The 22,419-nt window shown below is 41.5% G+C and overlaps 1 protein-coding gene across 1 annotated transcript in view; it reads right to left on the reverse strand.

Moving 5' to 3' along the window:
* Positions 1 to 22,419, reverse strand: part of LOC145415014 (roundabout homolog 1-like) — a 160,472-nt gene that overhangs the window by 20,753 nt on the left and 117,300 nt on the right. The window contains exon 2 of the mRNA XM_080284431.1: positions 1,973 to 2,029. Coding sequence (XP_080140557.1) covers positions 1,973 to 2,024 — 52 coding nt within the window. The 5' untranslated portion in view covers positions 2,025 to 2,029. The remainder of the gene's footprint in view (positions 1 to 1,972; positions 2,030 to 22,419) is intronic.

Consider the following 22,419-nt stretch of genomic DNA (forward strand, 5'->3'; position numbering starts at 1 on the left):
TAATTCGAAGTTCTTCAAGTAGTGCAACTACCGTGCATATGGCACAAAACTCAGCCTCTAATCAATAGTCTATTCTGATGATGATGTATATAGGAAACGAGGCTGGCGTGCCAGCAGGTATAGGCTGCCCTACTTCTTGTAATGCAGATTCCTACCGAGCCATACTGTTAATTGTACTAGGGTAGCCGACCAGGTGAGTAAACCAGGTGAGTAAATGAATCGTGAGTAAGCTTTACAACGTGTATTAACGTTGTTTAATAAATCGGTGCAGAATTCTCTGATAACACGAGAGCATAAAAGATCTAAATCATTCAGTGAGACGGATTAGTGTGGTTAAATTCTTTATTAACATGGTTTATTAAATTAATGGAACAGTTTAACTAACGTAGAGACTGCATATATAATGCACAACGTGGATAATCCCTTCAGCGATCAATGTATAATTTTCGTTATTTCACTACAACACTTTTTTTCGTGGTCAATTTTGTCCAGGTCACCATCAGACGATATCATTGCCCTAATTAACCTGATAATAATCCCTACCCCCTTTCAGTTCGGTTGATGGCCAGGTGTTGCCAGATTGAAAAGTTTAATTACTGATCAACGAGACTCAGTCTTACCTCGTAACTAAGGCTCATCAAATTTCATTCAACCAAGACAGTATTCAAGTTGTGGGAGTGGCCCAGTTCCGTCAGGCGAAAACAAAGCCATTAAAGTGAAGGGATGAATAAAGGCTACACTTAACACCCACAATTCGACATGTCTCGCCTAAACTGATTAGAATCACCTGGAGACAGCAATAATAAACTAATACATAATTATGTCATGGTAGTGAATATGTTAATGTCTAAATTAGTAAATGCAATATAGACCAGTAGTTCATTCTAGTGTTACTTTAGTAAATAACGTCCGTCAAAACATTTTCACACTCAGTATCAAAGCTGATGCGGGAGAGGGTCGCCTTCACGTGGTGACATCGATATAGCCGGATGGAGCAGCTGCTCGGTTATAAAAACGTTCCTCCACTTCCTATCGCCAGAACGGGGGATGGTGGACTGCAGAAGTGCAACTAACCCTGTAGTCCAGCGGATTCATGTGCCATAGAAGTCTGGGGCCACAACAACAATATCAAGAACGAAAACATCGAAAAAAAAAAAAATCCATTATCTGTTTAATTGATAATCCGTGTTAACATGTTCACTAGAATATATTAATAATTAGTTTCGGTACACAGACGACCATCCACAGGCAAAATGTATAAAGTAATATTATACAGCCAGTAATCGATTACAGGTAAGGGTAATTGTCTTTTCAGTCTACTTTTTCAATTAAGTTTACTGACTTTTTAACTGAAGGTAACTTACATCAACCCGATGAAAAAATCCGTTTATTGGCACAAACTTGCGTTCTTTTCGTGTTGTTGTTAGTATGTAAATGTCATTCATTGTAAGTCACGCTGTATTATACTGAACAAAATGGGGGACCACGCGAGGGTGGGGCAGAGGAAATTTAAAGTGCAGGCGATGGCGTCTTGTTTTAATCTTGTAACCAGTGGACGATTTTATTCTGACTGAGACTGACTTTTCGAAGTAGAGAGATTAGTTAAAACCCTTCACCAATACCTTCAGTGCGAAAGACCTTTCCCGGGATGAATAAAATTGCCAGAAATAACAAAATTAAACTGACAAAAGACTTACCGGGATGCAAAGGGTTTCATACGTTTTTGTTTGTCTACCTGAATGAACTCGTGGAAGAAACCAACTGACAAAAATACAGGTAAATAAACTTAATAATTATTTGGAATAACACTGCGCGCATGATTTCGTCAATTTAGAAAAGAGTACACAACCTAACACAAAATAACATTATAGAAAATCTACCCTAACCAACCCTATCCTAACAGGAATGAACTCACAGGAACAGCATTTGTTTAGATAATTACCAGATAAACTTGTAATTAGGTAATACCAACCTGGTTGAGCAGCGACGAGGCTGAGACACACGAACAAAACAAATACATCCATGGTTCCTCGAAGGACAGCCCCACGCACTCTCAGTCACGCACTCACTGCCGCCGGAATCACAGAAATAATAGCAGCTCTCATTTTCTCTTCGCATCGTGAAGCACAGCTCACTGGGGACCTATTTTCAGTCCCTACAGTTGCAGTGCAAGTATCGAAGTGAGTCGGGTTATGTGGTTGTTTTCGTTTTCAATTTCTCTTATAAAACTGCAATATTTTACAACATAGATTACTACAGAATACAACATTTGGAATGCCCGTAACACTAATCATAACGACTGGAAGCATGACTGTTCCAGAGCAACAGCGAGTATCAGTCAGCGTCTTTGACTGAGGTCTAGAGGGAGATGGTCCGACACCCGACCTCTGCGGGGTCTGTTCTCACACTGATCCCTGCTAGCCTATGACGAGCGACTGACGGTGAGACCCACAGGGGAAGACGGGGCGGCCGTGAGGGGAACAGAGATGCGGGGGAGGGCTATCAAGGAGACGTGGGGGGGAGGTAGGAGGCATTTGAGGGAGAAAAGAAAACAGGAAGGAGGGAGAAGAGAGTGGTGGGGAAGGGGAGAGGGAAAGGGAAACGTAAAAAGGGAGAAAGGAGAATAAAAAGAGGAAGGGGAGAGAAAAGGGAAAAGAGAGAAGAAGGGGGAGACCAGGAGGAGGTAAACAGCACGCAGGGGAGGGAGTGGGATAGGAAAGGCTCTGAAGGGGAAAAGTGAATAAGCATGGAAGGAGCAGGCAGGGAGACAGAATAAAATTAGAGATTTGGGGAATGATGAAAGGTGATTTAGAGAGGCGGGTGAAGTAGTGGAAGGGTGGGGAAAGGGGATTACAGGAGAGGTAGAGAGAAAGAAAAGAAAGCAGAGCAGGGGAAGTAAGGGAAGTGGGAGTACGTCAGATGGAGAGGAGACGGGAGGGGAGAATGAGGTAATGGGGAGTATCATCAAAAGGGAGAGGAAGGAAAGCAAGGGTACACATTAAGGCAAGTAGATGATCAGGGGTGAAGCAGAGCTATGGGAGAACGATAAGCGAGGAGAGCTTCTGCGAGGGGGGTGGGGAGGACAATGAAAGTGAGATGGAAATATAAGTAAGTGATAACTGCCTACTCCTTCCTTAGCCTTTATCATTCTTTTTCTGTGCCTGCCCTCCTCTCTTCCTATTTCTCCCATCTTTCCTGTCACTTCTTATTGCTTTTCTTTCCTTTACAGGTGGCTTTACATTGAGTGACAAGCCTAATGGTTTCCTGTAAGCCAAGAAACCATTTACAACACTGAGTGGTAACCATATAACCGAACAATACGTGCTCCCTACGTGTCAACAAGTGGGTTGGTGGAGGGTTAGTGCCCCTCCCCGTAAAACAACTGACTCAAAGTCAAATGGCCATCCCTTATGGGATTATGGCGTCTTGCAGTAGTAGTAGTAGTAGTAGTAGACAAAGGAAAAGGGGAAGTTTTGCGGAACATTAGAAAAGAACCAAAAGAAACGTAAAGGTGGCAGGAAAAAAAAAAAAAAACAAGGATATCGAGGTACGGGAATGAGATAATGGCGAGGAAGGGGACAAGAGAAGTGGAAGTACCAGGCGGTGACAGGGAGAGGGGAGGGGCAGTGAGGGGAAGGAGGAGGAGGTGGGTGTGGACTACAGGAGGCGTGGCTTGTGATGGCATGCAGGTGGCAATCAGTGTGGACACGGGGAAGGGATGTGTGTGTGTGTGTGTGTGTGTGTGTGTGTGTGTGTGTGTGTGTGTGTGTGTGTGTGTGTGTGTGTGTGTGTGTTCTAAGTCACTTTAGCTGTGGTGTATGTTTATTTGCTGTATTGGTGTGCTAGCCTTGTCACAACCGTTTATTTACTGTACACAGGTATTGTATTCAGACTAATACCAGGCGCTTTGCTGTCAGTCAGTGGGTTGAAACTTACAATTTTCAGTAAACTTTTTTTGTTACTACGGGCATAGTATGTTACTGTATTTATTGTATACTGACCCTCCCTCCCTCTCTCTCTCTCTCTCTCTCTCTCTCTCTCTCTCTCTCTCTCTCTCTCTCTCTCTCTCTCACACACACACACACACACACACACACACACACACACACACATAAGCTTACGCATACATGCTTAACACAATAAATCTGTAACGCTCGCTGGTGCAGTGGTAACGTTCTCACTTGCCAACTGGTGGACGGGAGTTCGCGCCTCCTCATGTTGCGAAAAGTTTCACTGACGAAGTGGGTGGTTACTGACCCCCTTGAGCAAGGGGACGGGTGTGTGCTTGTGTGAAGGTCACAGCCTTGCCCTTAGATCGGACTATATGAGCTCTCAGCTCCCTTCCGGGAGGGTAAAAGCTGACGATCACGACCATCAAGTGATCCTGACCGACCCGGTGAATTACACACACAGCAAGAAAAGTTATCTAAATCGACCCGTGTTAATGGGCCTTACATTCCCTCATTATTCGAATCTTTGACATTTTCGGATTCAAGCCACTGGCAATACCACCCATACATGTGCTTCATTTCCACTAACCTAAAGTAAGAAGGGCATTGATTAAAGACGCCCTGAATTGAACCGGATGAGTAGAAAAAAAAAATTACAGTCATCACCTTTCCCACCACCATCGCGAGCGGTCCCCTAACAATGGAAGGATCCACCCACACCAACGCCCACATCCATCCAGGCACCCACGTACGCTCTCACGTCCACCTACACCCATGTACACTGTCATCTACGCCCACGCCCAGTTCCATCCAAGCACCAACGTACACTCTCACGTCCACCTACACCCATGTACACTGTCACCCACTTCCGTGCCCAAATCGGAGCGCCCATTCACAGGCGGGAAAAAGAATTTGCCTCATATTTCGCGTATTGTCTTTGTTTCCTCACCTGGCCAGAATTCACATGCAGATAAGGACTTGATATGTTTCTCAGTCTATAGGTGATTATCCTTGACATGATGCGCCAGGGAGGAAAGAGTGGAACGTGTCCTAAGAGTGAAGTTGAGGCAGTTTAAAGATAAGGAAATTTCTATTTGACTGTACCCTCTCATACCTGCCTACACCCAAGGACACTGTCTACATACACCCACCTACACTGTCTACATACACCCACCTACACTGTCTCCATACACCCACCTACACTGTCTACATTCACCCACCTACACTGTCTACATTCACCTACCTACACTGTCTACATTCACCCACCTACACTGTCTACATACACCCACCTACACTGTCTACATTCACCCACCTACACTGTCTACATTCACCCACCTACACTGTCTACATTCACCCACCTACACTGTCTACATTCACCCACCTACACTGTCTACATTCACCCACCTACACTGTCTACATTCACCCACCTACACTGTCTACATTCACCCACCTACACTGTCTACATTCACCCACATACATTGCCTATATACAGTCACGTACACTGTCTACATGCGCCCACATACATTGTCTACATAAACTCACGTACAATGTCTACATACACCCACGTACATTATCTACATAAACCCACGTACATTATCTACATAAACCCACGTACAGTCACATACGACCATATGCGCTGTTTACATACACCCACACACATTGTCTACATACACCCACGTACACTGTCTACATATGCCCATGTACACTGTCTACATATACCCACATACATTGTCTACATACACCCACACACATTGTCTACATACACCCACGTATACTGTCTACATACTTTGGCGGTCTTTGCTATCACTCGTTTGATGGTGACAATAAGGAGTACACAGAGAATGAGAGAGAAAATGAGTCATGCGTGATCGAGATGTTTGTGGAGGAAGTATATTTAAAACTATAGAGAAATAGCGAAAACTCCCTGAGTAAACTGTAAGTTTGTCTTCGTTACGTCACTTCTTCGATGAAAACAAAAAAGATTAAGCAAAGAAAAAAAAGCGTGTGATAATGCTCTGAAGAAAGTATTTATTAGTACTGTAACCATCATTACCATCTTCACCATCGTCATCATCATACGAAGAACACATTAATATACTTATATTACCTATTACTGAATATGAAGGGTACCTTATAATGAATTCATATACCCTTATGAGGCAGCTCAATTTTATTTAATTAACAACTTCAATCCGTTGACGTGTAAAATATTTTATTGCCTTATCCAGATGATTTTACTGAGCTTATAGGTGTTCTTTTGAACTGTGATGTTAGATAATATTTCAAATAACTCTTTTTGCTACTACAGATTTTTTCTGAGTTGAATATATACTTGCAGAGGCAACAAGAATGGCATAAGAACTAAGTCCTGTGGTTGATAGGTTCGAGTTATGGTTTATCAAAAGGGAGCAGGTGTACCCGCCGGCTTTGTTAGTGTCGTGGCCCCGAGCTCATTTGAACATGAACCAGGTGGATTGTATGAGTATGTTGGCGATACCCATAATCCGTAGTCCACTACCTTTCTTTAGGGGGACGGAAAATGAGTTGTGGCACGTTTGTGTAAGAGTCAACCCGCCTAGTTCTTACGGGTGCCAACACGTGAAGACATCCCCCTCTCCAGCAGCCCACACTGCTTTTCACGTGCACTAATAGAAGCAGTTATTCCGTGCACACATTTGGTATGAGTGGTCAGTGTACCATCAGAATGTTTTGTATGTCGATAATGAAGTGATCGTGTTGCATACAGAAGAGTGTGGGTGGCGGGGGTTACAATACACCAGCAGACATTTATATGGCGTGTGAGAAGCGACACTGTTGAAGGCAGTGGCGGTGATGCCTATAATGCTCTCATTATTAACGTTTTCATAGTGCTGGTGGGGAGTGTGTTTAGCTTGTCTTACAGATTTATTGTGTTAAGCATGTATGCTTAAGCTAATGTGTGTGTGTGTGTGTGTGTGTGTGTTTGTGTGTGTGCGTGCGTAGGAGAGAGAGAGAGAGAGAGAGAGAGAGAGAGAGAGATCGGAGGAAATAGAGAATAATTATGGGACGGATTTTTCAGTACGTGAGTCGTGGCTCCTGATTACAAATTGTATAAAACTGCTTATGTTTAGTGTTAATAATAATATGCTAAGCTGCAGCCATGATGACCGGGGCGGAGGCAGACACTTTACAGACGCTCTTTAAGGTTTGCATACAGGGTGGTCCATATATTACGCAAACCAATTCTCTTATGATACAAGGACGGCTAAATCAAGGCTACCAGTATCTAACGTGTAACATTTATGTAACCATTTATTACTGTCCCTGACTTTTGAAATGCACTGTGGAGTACTAAGTTCATGAAGTAGCCAAAATGTCTTCCCTATTCACAAAAGCTAACTGAGCTGTCCACGCAGCACACAAGACAGAAGAATGCAATATATGAATCAACCTATATCGTATATCAAGGAGTAAATGAAGGGTATGCTTAGCCCCTCAGTTTGAATGTTCTCTCCTAAGTTGAACACTGTCACTTGAAAGTAGCAAGAGTATTTGAAAACTTAGGCTACGTCGCCGGACTGAAGGGATTAACCCCCACATTTTTTTTTTTTCTGATGCGTGGTGTTCATCATACTGTCTAGTCATTAAGTAGTAACACTCTCAAGTTCCTATGACTCACTCTGAATTGAGTAAAATAGTGTGGTGTTAAGTGGGATATAATACTTGAGAAGATGTAACGAAGAGAAAGTATCCCCTACCCTCGCCTTCCTCTCATATACCTTGTCCTATGTAATTTTCATCATGCCAATCACACACTGATCTATGCACTTGGTCCATATTGGTTTTCCATATCAGTGCTTTTATAAAAATTTCCATCCATTTACTTTAAGGTGAATTTGTGATACCCAGTTTTGAATCTTAGACATTTTGATCTGTGTCAGTGAGAATGAAGCTGAATTTTGTAGTTCCGGATAAGATAAGGATTGACGGCGGTGGAGCGATGTTATTATCGCCTTGAATTTTAACATAACTTATATTTTAGTCCACTGATTCTAACTTGTTATATTTGAACAGAAGCCTGGTGTCTTTTTGAAATTAATGGTGTTTGGTATGAGTTTGTTTCTTTCTTTCTTTTTTCTTTTTTTTTTGTGTGTGTTGGGGGTAAATATTTAAGAATGAATTTGAATTCTTACACCATACTACCTTGCTTGGAGAGAGAGAGAGAGAGAGAGAAAGAGAGAGAGGGGTGGGGGGGAGGGAGAGAATACATATATCGGTATACGGTATACAAATTAGCTGGCAAAAATGCATAATGACAGACACTCTATTACACGTAGCTTTGGTAACGGCTCATCAATAATTCACACATAGCGCACTCAGTTTACACGTTGTCTTCTCGCTTCCATCTTCCTTGTGTCTGCTGTCTTTTCTTTCTTTCATCTTTTGGTTTCCGTCCTTTTTTATGCTGTAGTCTTCTCTGCTTTCTCTAACTTTTGCCTTTTTCTAAATGCTATAAGCTTTCTCAAACTTTCTCTATCTTCGGCCTTTCTTCTATCTTAACTTTGATTTTTCTTTACTATGCCTTATTTTTCTCACTTTAATTTGTCATTATTACGTTTTTCCCTGGTTTTGTCAGTCTTTGTCTTTCCTCTCTTATTTTTCTTGATTGTCATTTACTGTCCTTCTTTTTACTTTAGTCTTTTGTCTTCTCCTTCTTCTGTTTGTCTTCCATATTCTGTTCTCCATCTGCTCTTCGCTCTCTATTCTTTTGCACTCCAGCCTTGGCTTTCTTCGCTCTTACTTATGTTCATTCAGGACCCTAATAATTCACCAGGCTCTCTCGTGTCGCTGAGAAACACTTTCCTTATTATTCTGTCACTTTTCACCCGCTTTACTTCAACAGAACGCCCTCTCCATCTCCTCCCCATCATATATTTGCACCTTTTCATTCGGTAGCATATTGTTCATATCTAGCAGTTTATTTACACACATTTCTCCTCACTCTCCCTGCTTTATTCACTATACTTTACCTTATCTTGTCTCTGCTCAGTCTCTCTCATTGTTCATCAGCCTCTTCTCTGCTTCATACTGCCCACTTTCCTTCTCTATTCTCCAGCATTTTTACTGACTCTCTCTCTCTCTCTCTCTCTCTCTCTCTCTCTCTCTTTGTCCTTCCTTTCCCCACTATTCCTTGACAGTCAAGCTTTTCCCTAACCTACCCATCTCAGCTCATTTAAATTGTTTGCTTCCAAATTCCTCTCCTCTTTTCACAATAATTTGGTCTAAATTTACTATATCTCCACCCTGGATGTAGAAATGTAGCAACTGATTAATTCTATAATACGGTGGTAGTTACGAGGAAGTGCAACAGAAACTGTATAGCGCAGCAGCACTGTAACTTCCTGTCACTAATCTATGAGTATATGAAATAAGCTACAAAATGAAAAAAATCTTGGTCAAGTTAAGGTGAATAGAGTATAGGCCCCTCCCCTCAACTTCATCACCAGCGTCTCACCTCTCAGCACACCCCAATTTCTCATTTGCTTTTCACATCCACATAGTATTCAGATCCTCATCCTCTCATGGGATCATTTTCCTGTCTTCTCACATTATCATTTTTTATTTCTTCATGGCTTTAGTTTCTCGAGTACAGTACCTATATCCCAACTTTGTACCCTCTCATACACTCTCAGTTTCCCGTTATTTTCACCTCACACTTGTAATTCCCCGTCTTTCCTGCTGATACGTCATTTCCCCATCTCACACACTTCATATTCATATCTCACCCTGTCCTCTATTCATTTTCCCATCATCTCACAAATTCTTCATATCCACATCCTCTCACCTTCCCCAGTGCTAATTTCCCTATCATCTCTTCTGCTCCTTATCTGCCTTTCACTGCCCCTACGCCCTTCCCTTGTTACACATCATTTCATATCTCTTTTTCTTACAATATCAGTCTCCCCATCTTCTCATACACAGTTCATCTCCTCCCATTTCCTCCATACCTGTTTCTCGCATGCCCTACGCGTTTCATTTACCAGTCTTGCCTCCACATCATCTTCTCACCTCTTGCACATCATCTCACCTACTTCGCATCATATCCCCTCCTCCACATCATCTCCCCGCCTCACCTCCTACACCTCTTTTCTCCACCTCACCTCCTCAAAACCATCTACAGTTCTAATCTCCACCTCCTCATTTCACGTCTTTCTCTTCATGTCATCTCTTCGCGTTCTTCCACCTTCCTTAATCCCTGCGCATCTCCGGGCCATCCGTCACCCTGACACCAGAAGGCAGGCGACACAACAGTTACACCATACACCACTGCCAGAGAGAGAGAGAGAGAGAGAGAGAGAGAGAGAAAGGAGAGGCAGGTGAGACAACAGGTACCACAAGTCACTTGGGTGCTTACATGTACCTTCCACCTTTCATTTCTCCTCTTCTCCTACTTCATGTTACTCTCTTCACCCGTCTTTTCTACATCCTTATTTCTACCCTTTTCTACCTCCTTTTAACTCCCTTTTCATTTTTCTCTCCTCCTTCCTTCTACTTTCTCATTTCTATCGCCTATACGAGCAGGCGCCTACTCGCTTCATTCTTCCTTGTCTCCATTCTGTAGTATTCTTTCTGCAACTTTTTCCCTCCACCTAACCCCTTCTACTTTTCTTCTCACCTTCTCGTACCTTCACTCGTCAACCCTTTACCACCTTCCTACTTCCTGTCTTCTTCCTTCCTTATCTACCTTTCCTTTTCCTCCCTCAACCTCCTTTCTTCCTTCATGTACCTTCTGGTGAGAAAGCAGGAGCAACATACACCACCCAAGCGTTTACAACACTAACATCACCACTTTCCTTTCTTCCTTATCGAAACTCATTTAGATTATTTTTCTTCCTACGTCAGTCATTTATTCTCACCCACTCGCCCCCCTCTCCTCCTCCTCCTCCTCACCCACCTACTCCGTCTTTTTCTTTCACTACTTCCTCGACGTAGCTCTTCCACCTGATTAATTTTCCTCATGCATTATTCAAATTTCTTTCTTCCTTCAGTTCACACTTAGCTTTTCCACCTTCAAGGAACGCGTTATTTTTACACCCGCGCTAACGCAACGATAGTGGGCGTTAAGTTTTGCTTGTCATGTTTGTGTGTGTGTGTGTGTGTGTGTGTGTGTGTGAGAGAGAGAGAGAGAGAGAGAGAGAGAGAGAGAGAGAGAGAGAGAGAGCAAAATAATTCAAAAAGGTTTTATCCAATCTTAACCAAACTTCGTGAAAGGGTTTAGGAAAAGCCTAGAGGTTGTCCTTTTTTCTTGAGAACATGTCAGTTTTCAAAATTTAAACCACCAAAGTAAAATTTTCCAGGTTTTATACGATTTGGGCCAAAGAACAAAGTGATTAAATTTTCAGAGCAATCAAAGACCAAGGTCATAAGGCAGGGTCAAATAACGAGCTTTCTGTCTGCGTGTGACAAAATTACGTAAATCGGTTTCTGTTTGATTTGAACGAAACTTGGTGAATGTCCTGAGGATGAGTCAAGGGGATAACCATATTATTTCGAGCAATAGGTCAAAGGTCAGGATCACGTGGCACGCTCAGTTTCAACTGTTTTAATCAGATTTAGGCCAAACTTTCTGGAAGGGTTCAAGAATGGCAATGACAGTGATTCGGTTTTGAGAATAATCAGTCAAAGGTCAAGGTCACAGGGCAAAGTCAATTGCTCAGTTCATAGAATAAACTGTGGGCGCGAGTATTCCAATCTTTGAATGCTTCTTTTTGTTTATACTTTCCCCTCATGTTATTTTTCCCAACAATCTCATTCATCCAACAGATTCTCAACCACTTTCGTACTTTTTGCTCCTGCACGCAGTTCCTTCTAACACGATTATTTTTCCTCATGCATACGTCATCTTCCACATTATTTTCTCCCCGCTAGCTCATTCATTTTTATCCTACATACTTCCCTCCTTCCTCACCATGGAACTTACTGCTTCCTCATTTATCTCGATCTCCTATTTACCTTACCATATCCTTTTCTATTAATCATTATATAATCCTCAACACTTCCTCCTGTCTCCACTGCCTTATTTCTTTCTTCCTATATACCCATGCAACGCCATCCTTCCCTCCTCCAATATGCAGCTTCCTTCCCTTTCCATGCACCTCCGTCCTTCTTCCTTTACCTTACGTGATTGGTTTTCCTGCTCCATCAATAAGTCATTCCCTTCATTATGTTTCTCTCTCTCTCTCTCTCTCTCTCTCTCTCTCTCTCTCTCTCTGATTGATTCACTTAATCACCAAAATTTAAGCCACCCAACTCCTTGAAACATTTACGTGTGGGGTTGTCCGTCAAGTATAATATAACTGACTGGCCTTGTTGATGAGAAAATGATATACTGGTGAAAAAATAATACTCCAGAAGCAATATATCACCACTGCTAATAACACGTTGACGTAGTGATGTATAAAGTGTTACCAAATTGGCATATTTATGGACAAATTATGACAGTGTGAGTCGTATACCTGATGACATTTTGCACCTCCAAGCACCTTTTTTTTTTTTTTTTTTTTTTTTTTTTTTAATGTGTCCGACTCTGGGCAAAGGCTTCAGGTCCTATATCTCGGGGGCAGTAGCCTATCACAAGGCCCAGTAGTCCTCCTACACCTCCACATGTCACCATTTCGGCACTAACACCCACCGTCCATATTGAATACATGCTAGGGCTGTCTCATACAGGACTGGTGTATTGGTATTAGCGGGGGTATTTTTACGACATGTCGGCGGGTCATCTGGCAGATCAGGAAAGTCTGCTTTTTATGAAATTCAAATCCTTAAACTGTTCCCTGCCCCAGCAGGGATTCGAACCTGGGTCCATCAGGACTGCAGGCCGCCTCTCTACGATTCCGCCACCGCCTCTTCTTAACGATATAATATTGACTTACATATTCTTTACAAATTTTTGGCGTTTAGAGGGATACTTCCTACAGTGTAACTGATGCACCCCGACGTAGGACTAGGCCGGATGTACAAAATATTCCTCAACTCCCACCACCTCCTGAACGGGGGATACAATATGTCAATGGTAATAGTTATAGATATGTAATAATTATTGGCACTAACATATACTGTATCTCATACCACAATGTGCAGTATGCAATGTATGTTGGAGACATACAGAACTTCACACTAGAATGTCAATCCACATGATGTGTATCAACAATCCTGTTGCCCCTAACCATCAAGAATGTCTTAACATATAATGTATCTCAAACAATCTCTTTAGTTTAGATGATACAAGACTTTCATGATACGAGCAGGTTAACCTGCTTGAGCCAGTTATCTGACGTCATGGAAACTACCCATGAAAATCTACCAGACACAACATCCCCACCAAGCCGTATATATTCTCAGATTTCGGAGGGTATAGTCAGAGAGCCCGAGAGAACGATCGAGGGCAGAAGGCAGGAGATACGATCAGCTAGGAGGTTTGCCGTCACGTTACTTTACGCTGTCTGTCACATCTCTATGTAACTGTGTAGAATAAACTCCGCATCCCAAGAATGCCTATAACTCACCTCACCAACGTTACAAGATAGACTGAGAGGCCAATGAGACAGAGCAACACCTACCCCGCAACGAGCTTTCCAGCGCCTCACGATTTTATCAATAGCTGTCCAAGTTAATCTCCACTTCTGAGCTACGATTATCTACAAGGGTAGCATTATCAACACTGGTGGCTGTTGTGATCTACAATACATCTGCAAACGCTCTCTAGCTAATTAACACCTCTGCTACGTTTATCGACAGTTGACTAATATTAGTTTCCTACAGTCCACTGGGTTCACGTCTAGGTGAGCCTGTGATTGCAGCTTTTACTGTCATATATATATATATATATATATATTGCCAGACGCCTCAATCCCGTTTGGGGTGGCCACAAACAAATCGCCTCCAAGTCGCCCTGTCCCCCGCCATTTCACTGCCCTGCTCCCAACTCACACACCCCCTCTCTCATATACCTCTCCACCCCATCCCTCCATCTCATCCTCGGCCTCCCCCTCCCTCTTCCCCCCTCCACCTCACTCACATACACTCTCTTCGTCAGTCTTTCACCCTCCATCCTCTCCACATGGCCAAACTATCTCAGTGTGTTTCTCATAACGCTTCCTATCACATCCACATCCACACCACAACGCTCCTTTATATCCTCATTCGTCAGCCTGTCTCTCCACGTGACTCCACAGGCTCCTCTCAAATAACTCATTTCCACTGCTCTCACTCTTGACTTGTGTCCTTCCAACAATGTCCAAGCTTCACTTCCGTACGTTAGATTTGGTATCACAATACTGTCATGTAGTAACTTTTTCACTTCCATGCTCACTTCCCTGTTTCTTATCACTGCTTTCAAAGAACCAGCAACCTTTTCTTCCCTGCTGTACCCTTTCAAGCACTTCACCCTCCAAACCTCCATCCTTACTCATCACACTACCCAAGTACTTAAACGTACTCACATTTTCCAATTCCTCACCATCCAACCTCGCTGTACATTCACTAACTTCACCTCTCTCAAAGACCATCACTTTACTCTTCCCTACATTCACCTTTAGGTTCCGTTTCTTACACACTCTCTCAAACTCATCCACCAAGCCTTGCAGCTCCCCTTCGTCTTCACTCAACAACACAGTATCATCTGCATACAACAGTACAGGGAGTTTCCAAACACTATCCTCTCTCACCAGGGCCACTCCAACATCCACTACCCTACCTTGTACCTCTTTTATTACCCCATCCATGTACAGATTGAACAACCATGGAGACATGACACATCCCTGTTTCAAACCAACTTTCAAAGAGAAATTTCACTTAGTTCACCATCCACACGCACTGCAGCCTTCGCACCATCGTACATACTCTTCACAGCATTCAACAACTTCCCATCTACTCCATATATTCTTAACACTTTCCACAATCCTTGTCTATCCACCCTGTCATATGCTTTCTCCAAATCCATGAAAGCCGCATACAACTTCTTTCCCTTCTCTAGAAACTTTTCCACTAAATATCTAAGAATGAATATCTGATCTACACACACACACACACACACACACACACACACACACACACACATATATATATATATATATATATATATATATATATATATATATATATATATATATATATATATATATATATATATATATATATATATATATATATATATATATATATATATATATATATATATATATATATATATATATATATATATATATATATTTATGTGTGTGTGTGTGTGTGTGTGTGTGTGCCAACTACCAACGGTATGTCTAGTTTAAACATCGTTCAACTTCCCGGAATCCTGCTTCATGACCACAAGCCAAATCACCAGAACATTATTTTTAATACTTTTCTATGTAGATGCACTTAACATAGGCCTGCAAGAAATAATAGTGACATGATAACAGCTGCAGTAATGTAATCAGTGGCAAAATAAGCAGTTCTGTGGTTCAAGTCAAAGTTGAATAGTTACTGATATAATATGGAGGCAAACATTCTTTTAGCATTTACATAAGAAAAAGGGATATATACCGGTTTATATTTAGTGGCAGCTGTTGGAGGACTGTGTTATTTTGGGTTTCAATACAGTGCTGTTATTAAAACTAATAATTATTGTTATCATCATATCACTGAAACCTCCTGTTCCTTGACAAAAAAAAAAAAAAAAATGAAAATGCACTTTCGCCCAAGACAGTGGTTGTTCTAACCTAAAAGATCTCTAACCCCTTTCAGCTCAGATGATGGCCAAATGTAGTGAGATTGGAAGGTCGATTTGACTAGTAAACAAGGGGACTCATTCGAATCTCAATAACTAAGGCTTACTGAATTTCATGCGATCACAGTTTAGTATTCAAAATGTGAGAGTGGCCCCATTCGCCCTTCACACTCTCTCACACCCACTGTCGTTTATGTGTTTCGTCGCTTTAACAGGTTGAAGAGGTTGACGAGACAACACCGTTTGTGTTGTCAATTGTCAATTTTGTCATAGTGTTTCTATCCCTGTATAATTAAGTCGTTGTGTTGGAGTAAGAGTGTAAATGAATACGCACGGTTCACAGTGTGTTTCGAGCCTTTGACTCACTGTGTGAAAGCATATGGAAGGTGTATATTCATTAATACCCATACTCCAGCATCGCAGCCCTGCCACATTTACCCAAAAGTCATCACAGGAGCAGAACTTGCTTTAAGGCAACTGTACATACATCGTCAAACAAACTCGATCTCCTATCGATTCTCTAGCCTAATTAAGTTATATACCTTTCTCTTTCACACACACATTTACCATACCCATCCATCTTCTTCCCTGAGTTATAGTGTCATGCCTCGTGCAGCCTAAAAACACGCTCTACTATACCGTAATACCAACAGACATCCATACTCTATGGACATATTTCATGAATTACATAACATCTTATTCATTCAACACACACACACACACACACACACACACACACACACACCTCAATAAAAGTGTCAACAAATCGGGTCTTGGTTTTCGCTCTCATGCCACGCCAGACCAACACCCATACGGTCATGTGGGAACTAACACGCCTTCTTGCAATCCTCTTGTGATCCATCACACTAAAACCTATGTTAAGCATATAGGCCTTAATACAAGCTGTTTCTATAGCTATGAGTTCATATATATATATATATATATATATATATATATATATATATATATATATATATATATATATATATATATATATATATATAATCCTTGTCTACATTGATCACTCCTTGATACGTCAGGATATGTAGAAAATACAGCTTGTATTTCAAGATTTACACTGATGTGAAGCCGTATGTTCCTATCTTGATAATGGAAAAATCTCGCACAATATAAGGATAATGTAGAAAAAAGAATGGTAAGAGTGTCACGCCCACTTTTACTGAATACTGCTCTTCTCTTCCTCACCCAAATCATCCTCCCATTATCCTGTCGATTCCCTCTCTCTCTTCCCACTCTCTTCCCTCCAAATCGCCCCTCTTCTTCCCTCATTTTACACCTTCCCCTCTTCCTTCCTTCTTCTCTTCCCCTTCCCGCCGTCATCACCTGTGTCACATCACAGCACGGCAGAAGCCTTGTTACAACACACATCACCCTTCCTTCACCCCCTCGGCCCCCTGTCTCAACACCACCTTCCTGGTTTTATGGTCACTGGACACTATACAACGTCTGGGAACTGGGAAGGGTGTGTTTGTGTGTGTGTGTGTGTGTGTGTGTGTGTGTGTGAGAGAGAGAGAGAGAGAGAGAGAGAGAGAGACTGTGATGAGTGTGAGAAACAGTGTGAGGGAGGATGTGAGCTTCAGCTACTGTAAAGGAGAGTGTAAGGATGTGAAGGATAATGAGTCGTGATGAGTTTGAGGAGGACAGGGCTTGTAATGCTTCTGTCCCCATAGGCATGACATTAATGCGAAGTAATGACAGTGAAATAATAGGCGAACTTTTAATCTTGAGTGTGCAAGGTGTGGTGAGTGTGAGACAAAGGCCATAGTCTTAACGTTGTATAACCAGTGGCATATATTTCTGTGTATTCCTGCTATCCTGAGGTGATCTGACTTAGCTCAGGCGAAACATTACAGTACATACTGGAAAATTAGATATTGCTTTCATTAACACCTCTTACTAATCTCACTACCGGCTAAGACATTATTCATCGAGTATGTTTAACTACACTACGTATGTTATGGCTAAGTTTATCTCACTTAGCTTAAAAAGGCCCTGCTAAGCTGAATATAAGAGTACAGAGACAGAAATATAAATATAAAAGACATCGTCGTACTGAAGGTAAGTATAAAAGTTTAATAATGGAAGGAGTTGCAAATTAAGGTTAGTGTGACATTTGGTTAGTATGAAAGAGTGTGAGGGGTAGTTTAATGGCGAGAGACAGTATGACGTGTGGTGAGTGAGAAAGATGTTAAGGAGAGTGTGAAGGAGAGGGTGGCTTGTTCCAAGGATTTAGGATTAGAGTTTGAAGGGATTTGGGAGGAATGTTATGACCTGGTGAGTGCCCTGGAAAGAGAGAGAGAGAGAGAGAGAGAGAGAGAGAGAGAGAGAGAGAGAGAGAGAGAGAGAGAATCAACAGATCATTTGATATTTTATGTAGGTATATAATGAAAAATACTGGCAGAATTTCATTGAAGAATGGTATGTAGTCCGTTGATTATTAAGTACTATCGACTATCTGGGAGTCATGTAGATGGGATGACATCACCGAAAAACACACGAGTGTTCCGTTGGGAATCGTACAAGTGGAATGACACCAATAATATGTAGAAAGAAAGGCGATTGGTAAAAGTAGCCTAATAAAGACTGTGACAGGCATGAGAAAGAATCTAATAATAAGTAAAAAGAAAGGCAATAGGTAAATGTAGCCTTATAAAGAATAAAGAAGACGCGAGAAGGAATGCAGATACTGAAAAAGGAATAAAAAATAACAAAAGGAGAATCAGCAGTGAACATCACAGAAAGGATAAAGTTAAGTCATGGTAGTCAAGATGATCAGTAACAACTGTGGAAGAATGGAGAAAAATTGGTAGAAAAGGTACAGTCAAGAAAAATAGTTGACCTACTGTTCCACAACATCCACTTCACACTTCAGGCATATCAGTCACTGTTCTCCCTGGCCTATCATATAAGAGAATATCATGTATATATATGCATAAACTAAATTACCTAAATATTACCGATTATATCTGCGTAGTCTATCGCTCCCCCAGTGCTTCTTCAGAACCCAGTTTACTTAAGTCCATATCCACACAGTTGACTAATCTTAACCTTACCCTTTGCACTGAAATTACTGTTTTGGATTATTTTAACGTATATAATATAGAATGGTTATTGCATTCTGACAGGACTGACGTTACTGGTCTAGAATGCGAGCTGTTTCCAAAATCGTTTAATCTCATGCAGCTGGTAAAGCAACCAACCAGAATACCAGATAATCCTGACCATAACACCCATCTCTTGAATCTGTTCTTGACAAATAATCCAGATCATTACAGGATCGAAGTACTGTCACCACGTGGATTCTCCGACCAGTTTCATCAAAGCCTCAATAGTCGGCTTCCCCAAACCTCCCCGTTCTGAACCTCTCAGGATGACCCGATGGCAGTTTGATAGGGCAGACGGGGATGGATTCATAAATCATCTTGCTGACATTCCATGGCAGTCTTTCTTCCCTAGTGACATCAATTCTACCCTGTCCCACACTTGCCCTGCATAGGCAACCTTACAAATCATAACACTAGGAATCCTGGGGTAGGATATACCCCACGGAGAAAAAAAATAGTTGTTATGCATTTAATGTGTTGCAAAAAATACAGGGAAAAAATCAGAACCATTGTGCTTTCTTTTTAGCCTAAAACTGAATATCAAATCGTTTTCTAATTATGAAAAAAAAAAAATTGTAAATATGCATACTGTGTAGGCAGTGCTTCTCAACACCATGGACGTTAACCTGGGGTATATAATTCCCGCAAGTACAAGCACCTAGGAACAGGGGTAGAAATAATACACCCCTACCTGCAAAGAGGGTCTAAAGGCAAGTGAAGATACAGGGAAGCAGAGATTTGCAGCCCACGTAATTACCACGTGACAACCAATGAGAAGTTATTACCCTAGGTTGCCTATCCTGGTAAAAGGCAACCTGGGAACCTGGGGTATATAATTCCCACAAGCACAAAAAATGCACCTAGGAGCAGGAGTAGAAAAAAGACACCCCAACCTACAAAAAGGGTCTAAAGGTGGGTGAATGTAGAGGAAAGCGGATATTCTTAACCCACGTAATTACCACGTGACAACCAATGAAACAGTTAGTGGGAAATTATTATCCCAGGTTAGCTATCCAGCTGGTATGGAATTATTCACACCAAGTCAACAGTTCACTAAAAGATCGGCCTCCTCGAAATGGTTTGATAGCACTTGTGCTAGAGCAATGGCCCAAAAATCATTAGCATATGACTTAGTTAAAATAAAAAGCATCCGAATCACTCAGTCAATTTAAATTTTCTAGGAACTGTGCAAAAAAGGTACTAAATCTCGTTAAATCAAACTTTCATCACAACCAAGCATCCAAACTACTAAACAGTCTTAATGGAAATAGAATAGTCTGGTTAACTCCCAACTCTTTAATAACTTTAACGAATCATCACCCGTTCCCCGACTAAAATCTTTAGACAGTAACATTACAGACACGCGTGGTAAAGCGAATATCCTTGCCAGTACATTTGCCAGAAATCTTACATTAGAGGAAGTCGGCCAGAACGTCCGAGTACTAGAACTTGACTCTCCGGAATTTGCTCCACTTATAATGGAGACGATACATAAAATCCATCCTAGACAGTTTACCAACCAACAAAGCTCCAGGCCCATATGGAATTCCTTCACTTGTTTTCAAAACGAGCTCCTAAGAACTCGCTTCTGTTCCAGCTAAATTCTTCAGACTATGCATACGTACTTCTTCAGTCCCTAATTCTTGGAAAGACGCCATTGTCCTCCCAATTCCCAAGAAAGGAAGTTCCCCTGACCCCCCTGATTAAAGACAAATAGATATTACATTTTCTTTTCATAAAGTGCTTCAAATTGTAATGAATAAACACATTGTTAAACATCTTGAATCCAGCAACTTAATTAGTGATAGACAGTATGGTTTTTGCTAAGAAAGATCTTCCAATGACATACTCAATCTCCTAATTCACTCCGTCCATCAATCAATTGACCAACATGGAGAAACTCACGACGTAGCCCTTGATATATCTAAAGCTTCTGACATTTCTAAAGCTTGTGACAGTGTGGGGCAACGTTCCCTGCTGTCCACACTCTCTTGCTGTAGACCAACGTCTTCTGTTCCTCTGATTTCCTCATATCTCAGCGACTGAAAACCAAGAGTAAAAGTAGATTATGTATATTCCGTGCCATGAGAATTAGTTTTGGCTCCCATCCTATTCCTAATTCATAATAAATGATCCCTTATCTGTCACATATAATCCCATCCATTTATGCAGATTACTCAGCACTTCACAGTTCATTTACAATGAAACACCTAGTCACAGAGTTTGATATCTCTAACTCACTATTCAGTACAGCCATCAATCAAGACTTATCGAGGATCACTGAATGGAGGCAAAATAATCTTGTCTCATATAATGCTAGTAAAACCAAATATATACAATTTACTAATGGACAAATAATACCAGAATCCTATATTACCTATACTGCTACTATTATTCCTATCTTCAAAAGTATTGAAACTCTCAGTGTTTCTTTTAACAATGTCCTCAGCTGGACCTCTTATGTCAGATCACTTGCTACAACCGCCTCAAAGATACTTGGATCATTGCACAGAGTTCGAAGCTTCTTCACTGACGAGCAGTTAGCTATAGTTTATGGGAGTCATGTTCGCTCTCAGCTGGAATAGTGTTCACCCTTGTGGAATGGATGTGGAGAGGTTGCACTAAAACAACTAGACAGTGTTCAGAACAAAACTGCTAGAACTCTTAATGCCCCTGCTATTACAAATAATCTACCTTCCCTACAGGTGAGAAGGAATGTTGCCTCCCTTGCATTATTTCACAGATACTTTTATGGCAAATGCTCAGACGAAGTTACATCCTTAGTGCCACCCCTTCAAGCCTTCCCCCTTGTTACACGAGTATGTGGTAGTGCTCATGGCTGGAATGTCACGCTGCCATATTGCAGAACTTCCGCCTATCAGCAATCTTTTATTCCCCTAACTACAACTCTTTGGAACTCACTTTCTCAGAGTTGTTTCCCCCCAAACTTCAACCTACAGCTGTTCAAGTCCAACTATTATAGATCTTTATGAATGAAGGACACCAGTATTGAGGTGTATGGATTATTTTTTGGTTTATTTGTTTTTCCTTCCTCTTTTCTGTTATAAAAAAAAGTCGTGGCCGCATTAACTTAAATTCACTGGCACCCCCACAGCAATGGGTTAGGGTATGGGAATCCGAAAGGAAACATCACGTAATGTGATGCACTCACACCTTTTAGACCCGCAGTGGCGAGGTGGCTTCTAGGCCTCACTCTCAGAGGTGTTTTATCTACCTGATGGTATATTTCAAATTGTCATTCTGCATTTATTTGTCAACAATCGTGGCCACATTAACGTCCGTTCGCTTTCGCCCGCACTGTAATGGAGCGAGGTGTGGGAATCCGAATGGAAACGTCACATAATGTGATGCTCTCACACCTTTTCTACCCGCAGTGGCGAGGTGGCAACAAGGCCTCGCTCTAAGAGGTGTTTAATAGACCTGATGGTATATTTCAAACTGTCATTCTGCATTTATTGGGAACCATAGGCTAAAAGTCCACTGAAATTTTCCCTTACAAAGAATGTCGAGTAGTATCAGTTTAATTAGATCTTCCTGAGCACATTGTGTCTGATAAGATCGCAAAAACAGATGT

The sequence above is a fragment of the Coenobita brevimanus genome, chromosome 13, assembly GCF_032717465.1.
Source record: "Coenobita brevimanus isolate Jiangsu-jjx chromosome 13, ASM3271746v2, whole genome shotgun sequence".
Taxonomy (NCBI): Eukaryota; Metazoa; Arthropoda; class Malacostraca; order Decapoda; family Coenobitidae; genus Coenobita; species Coenobita brevimanus.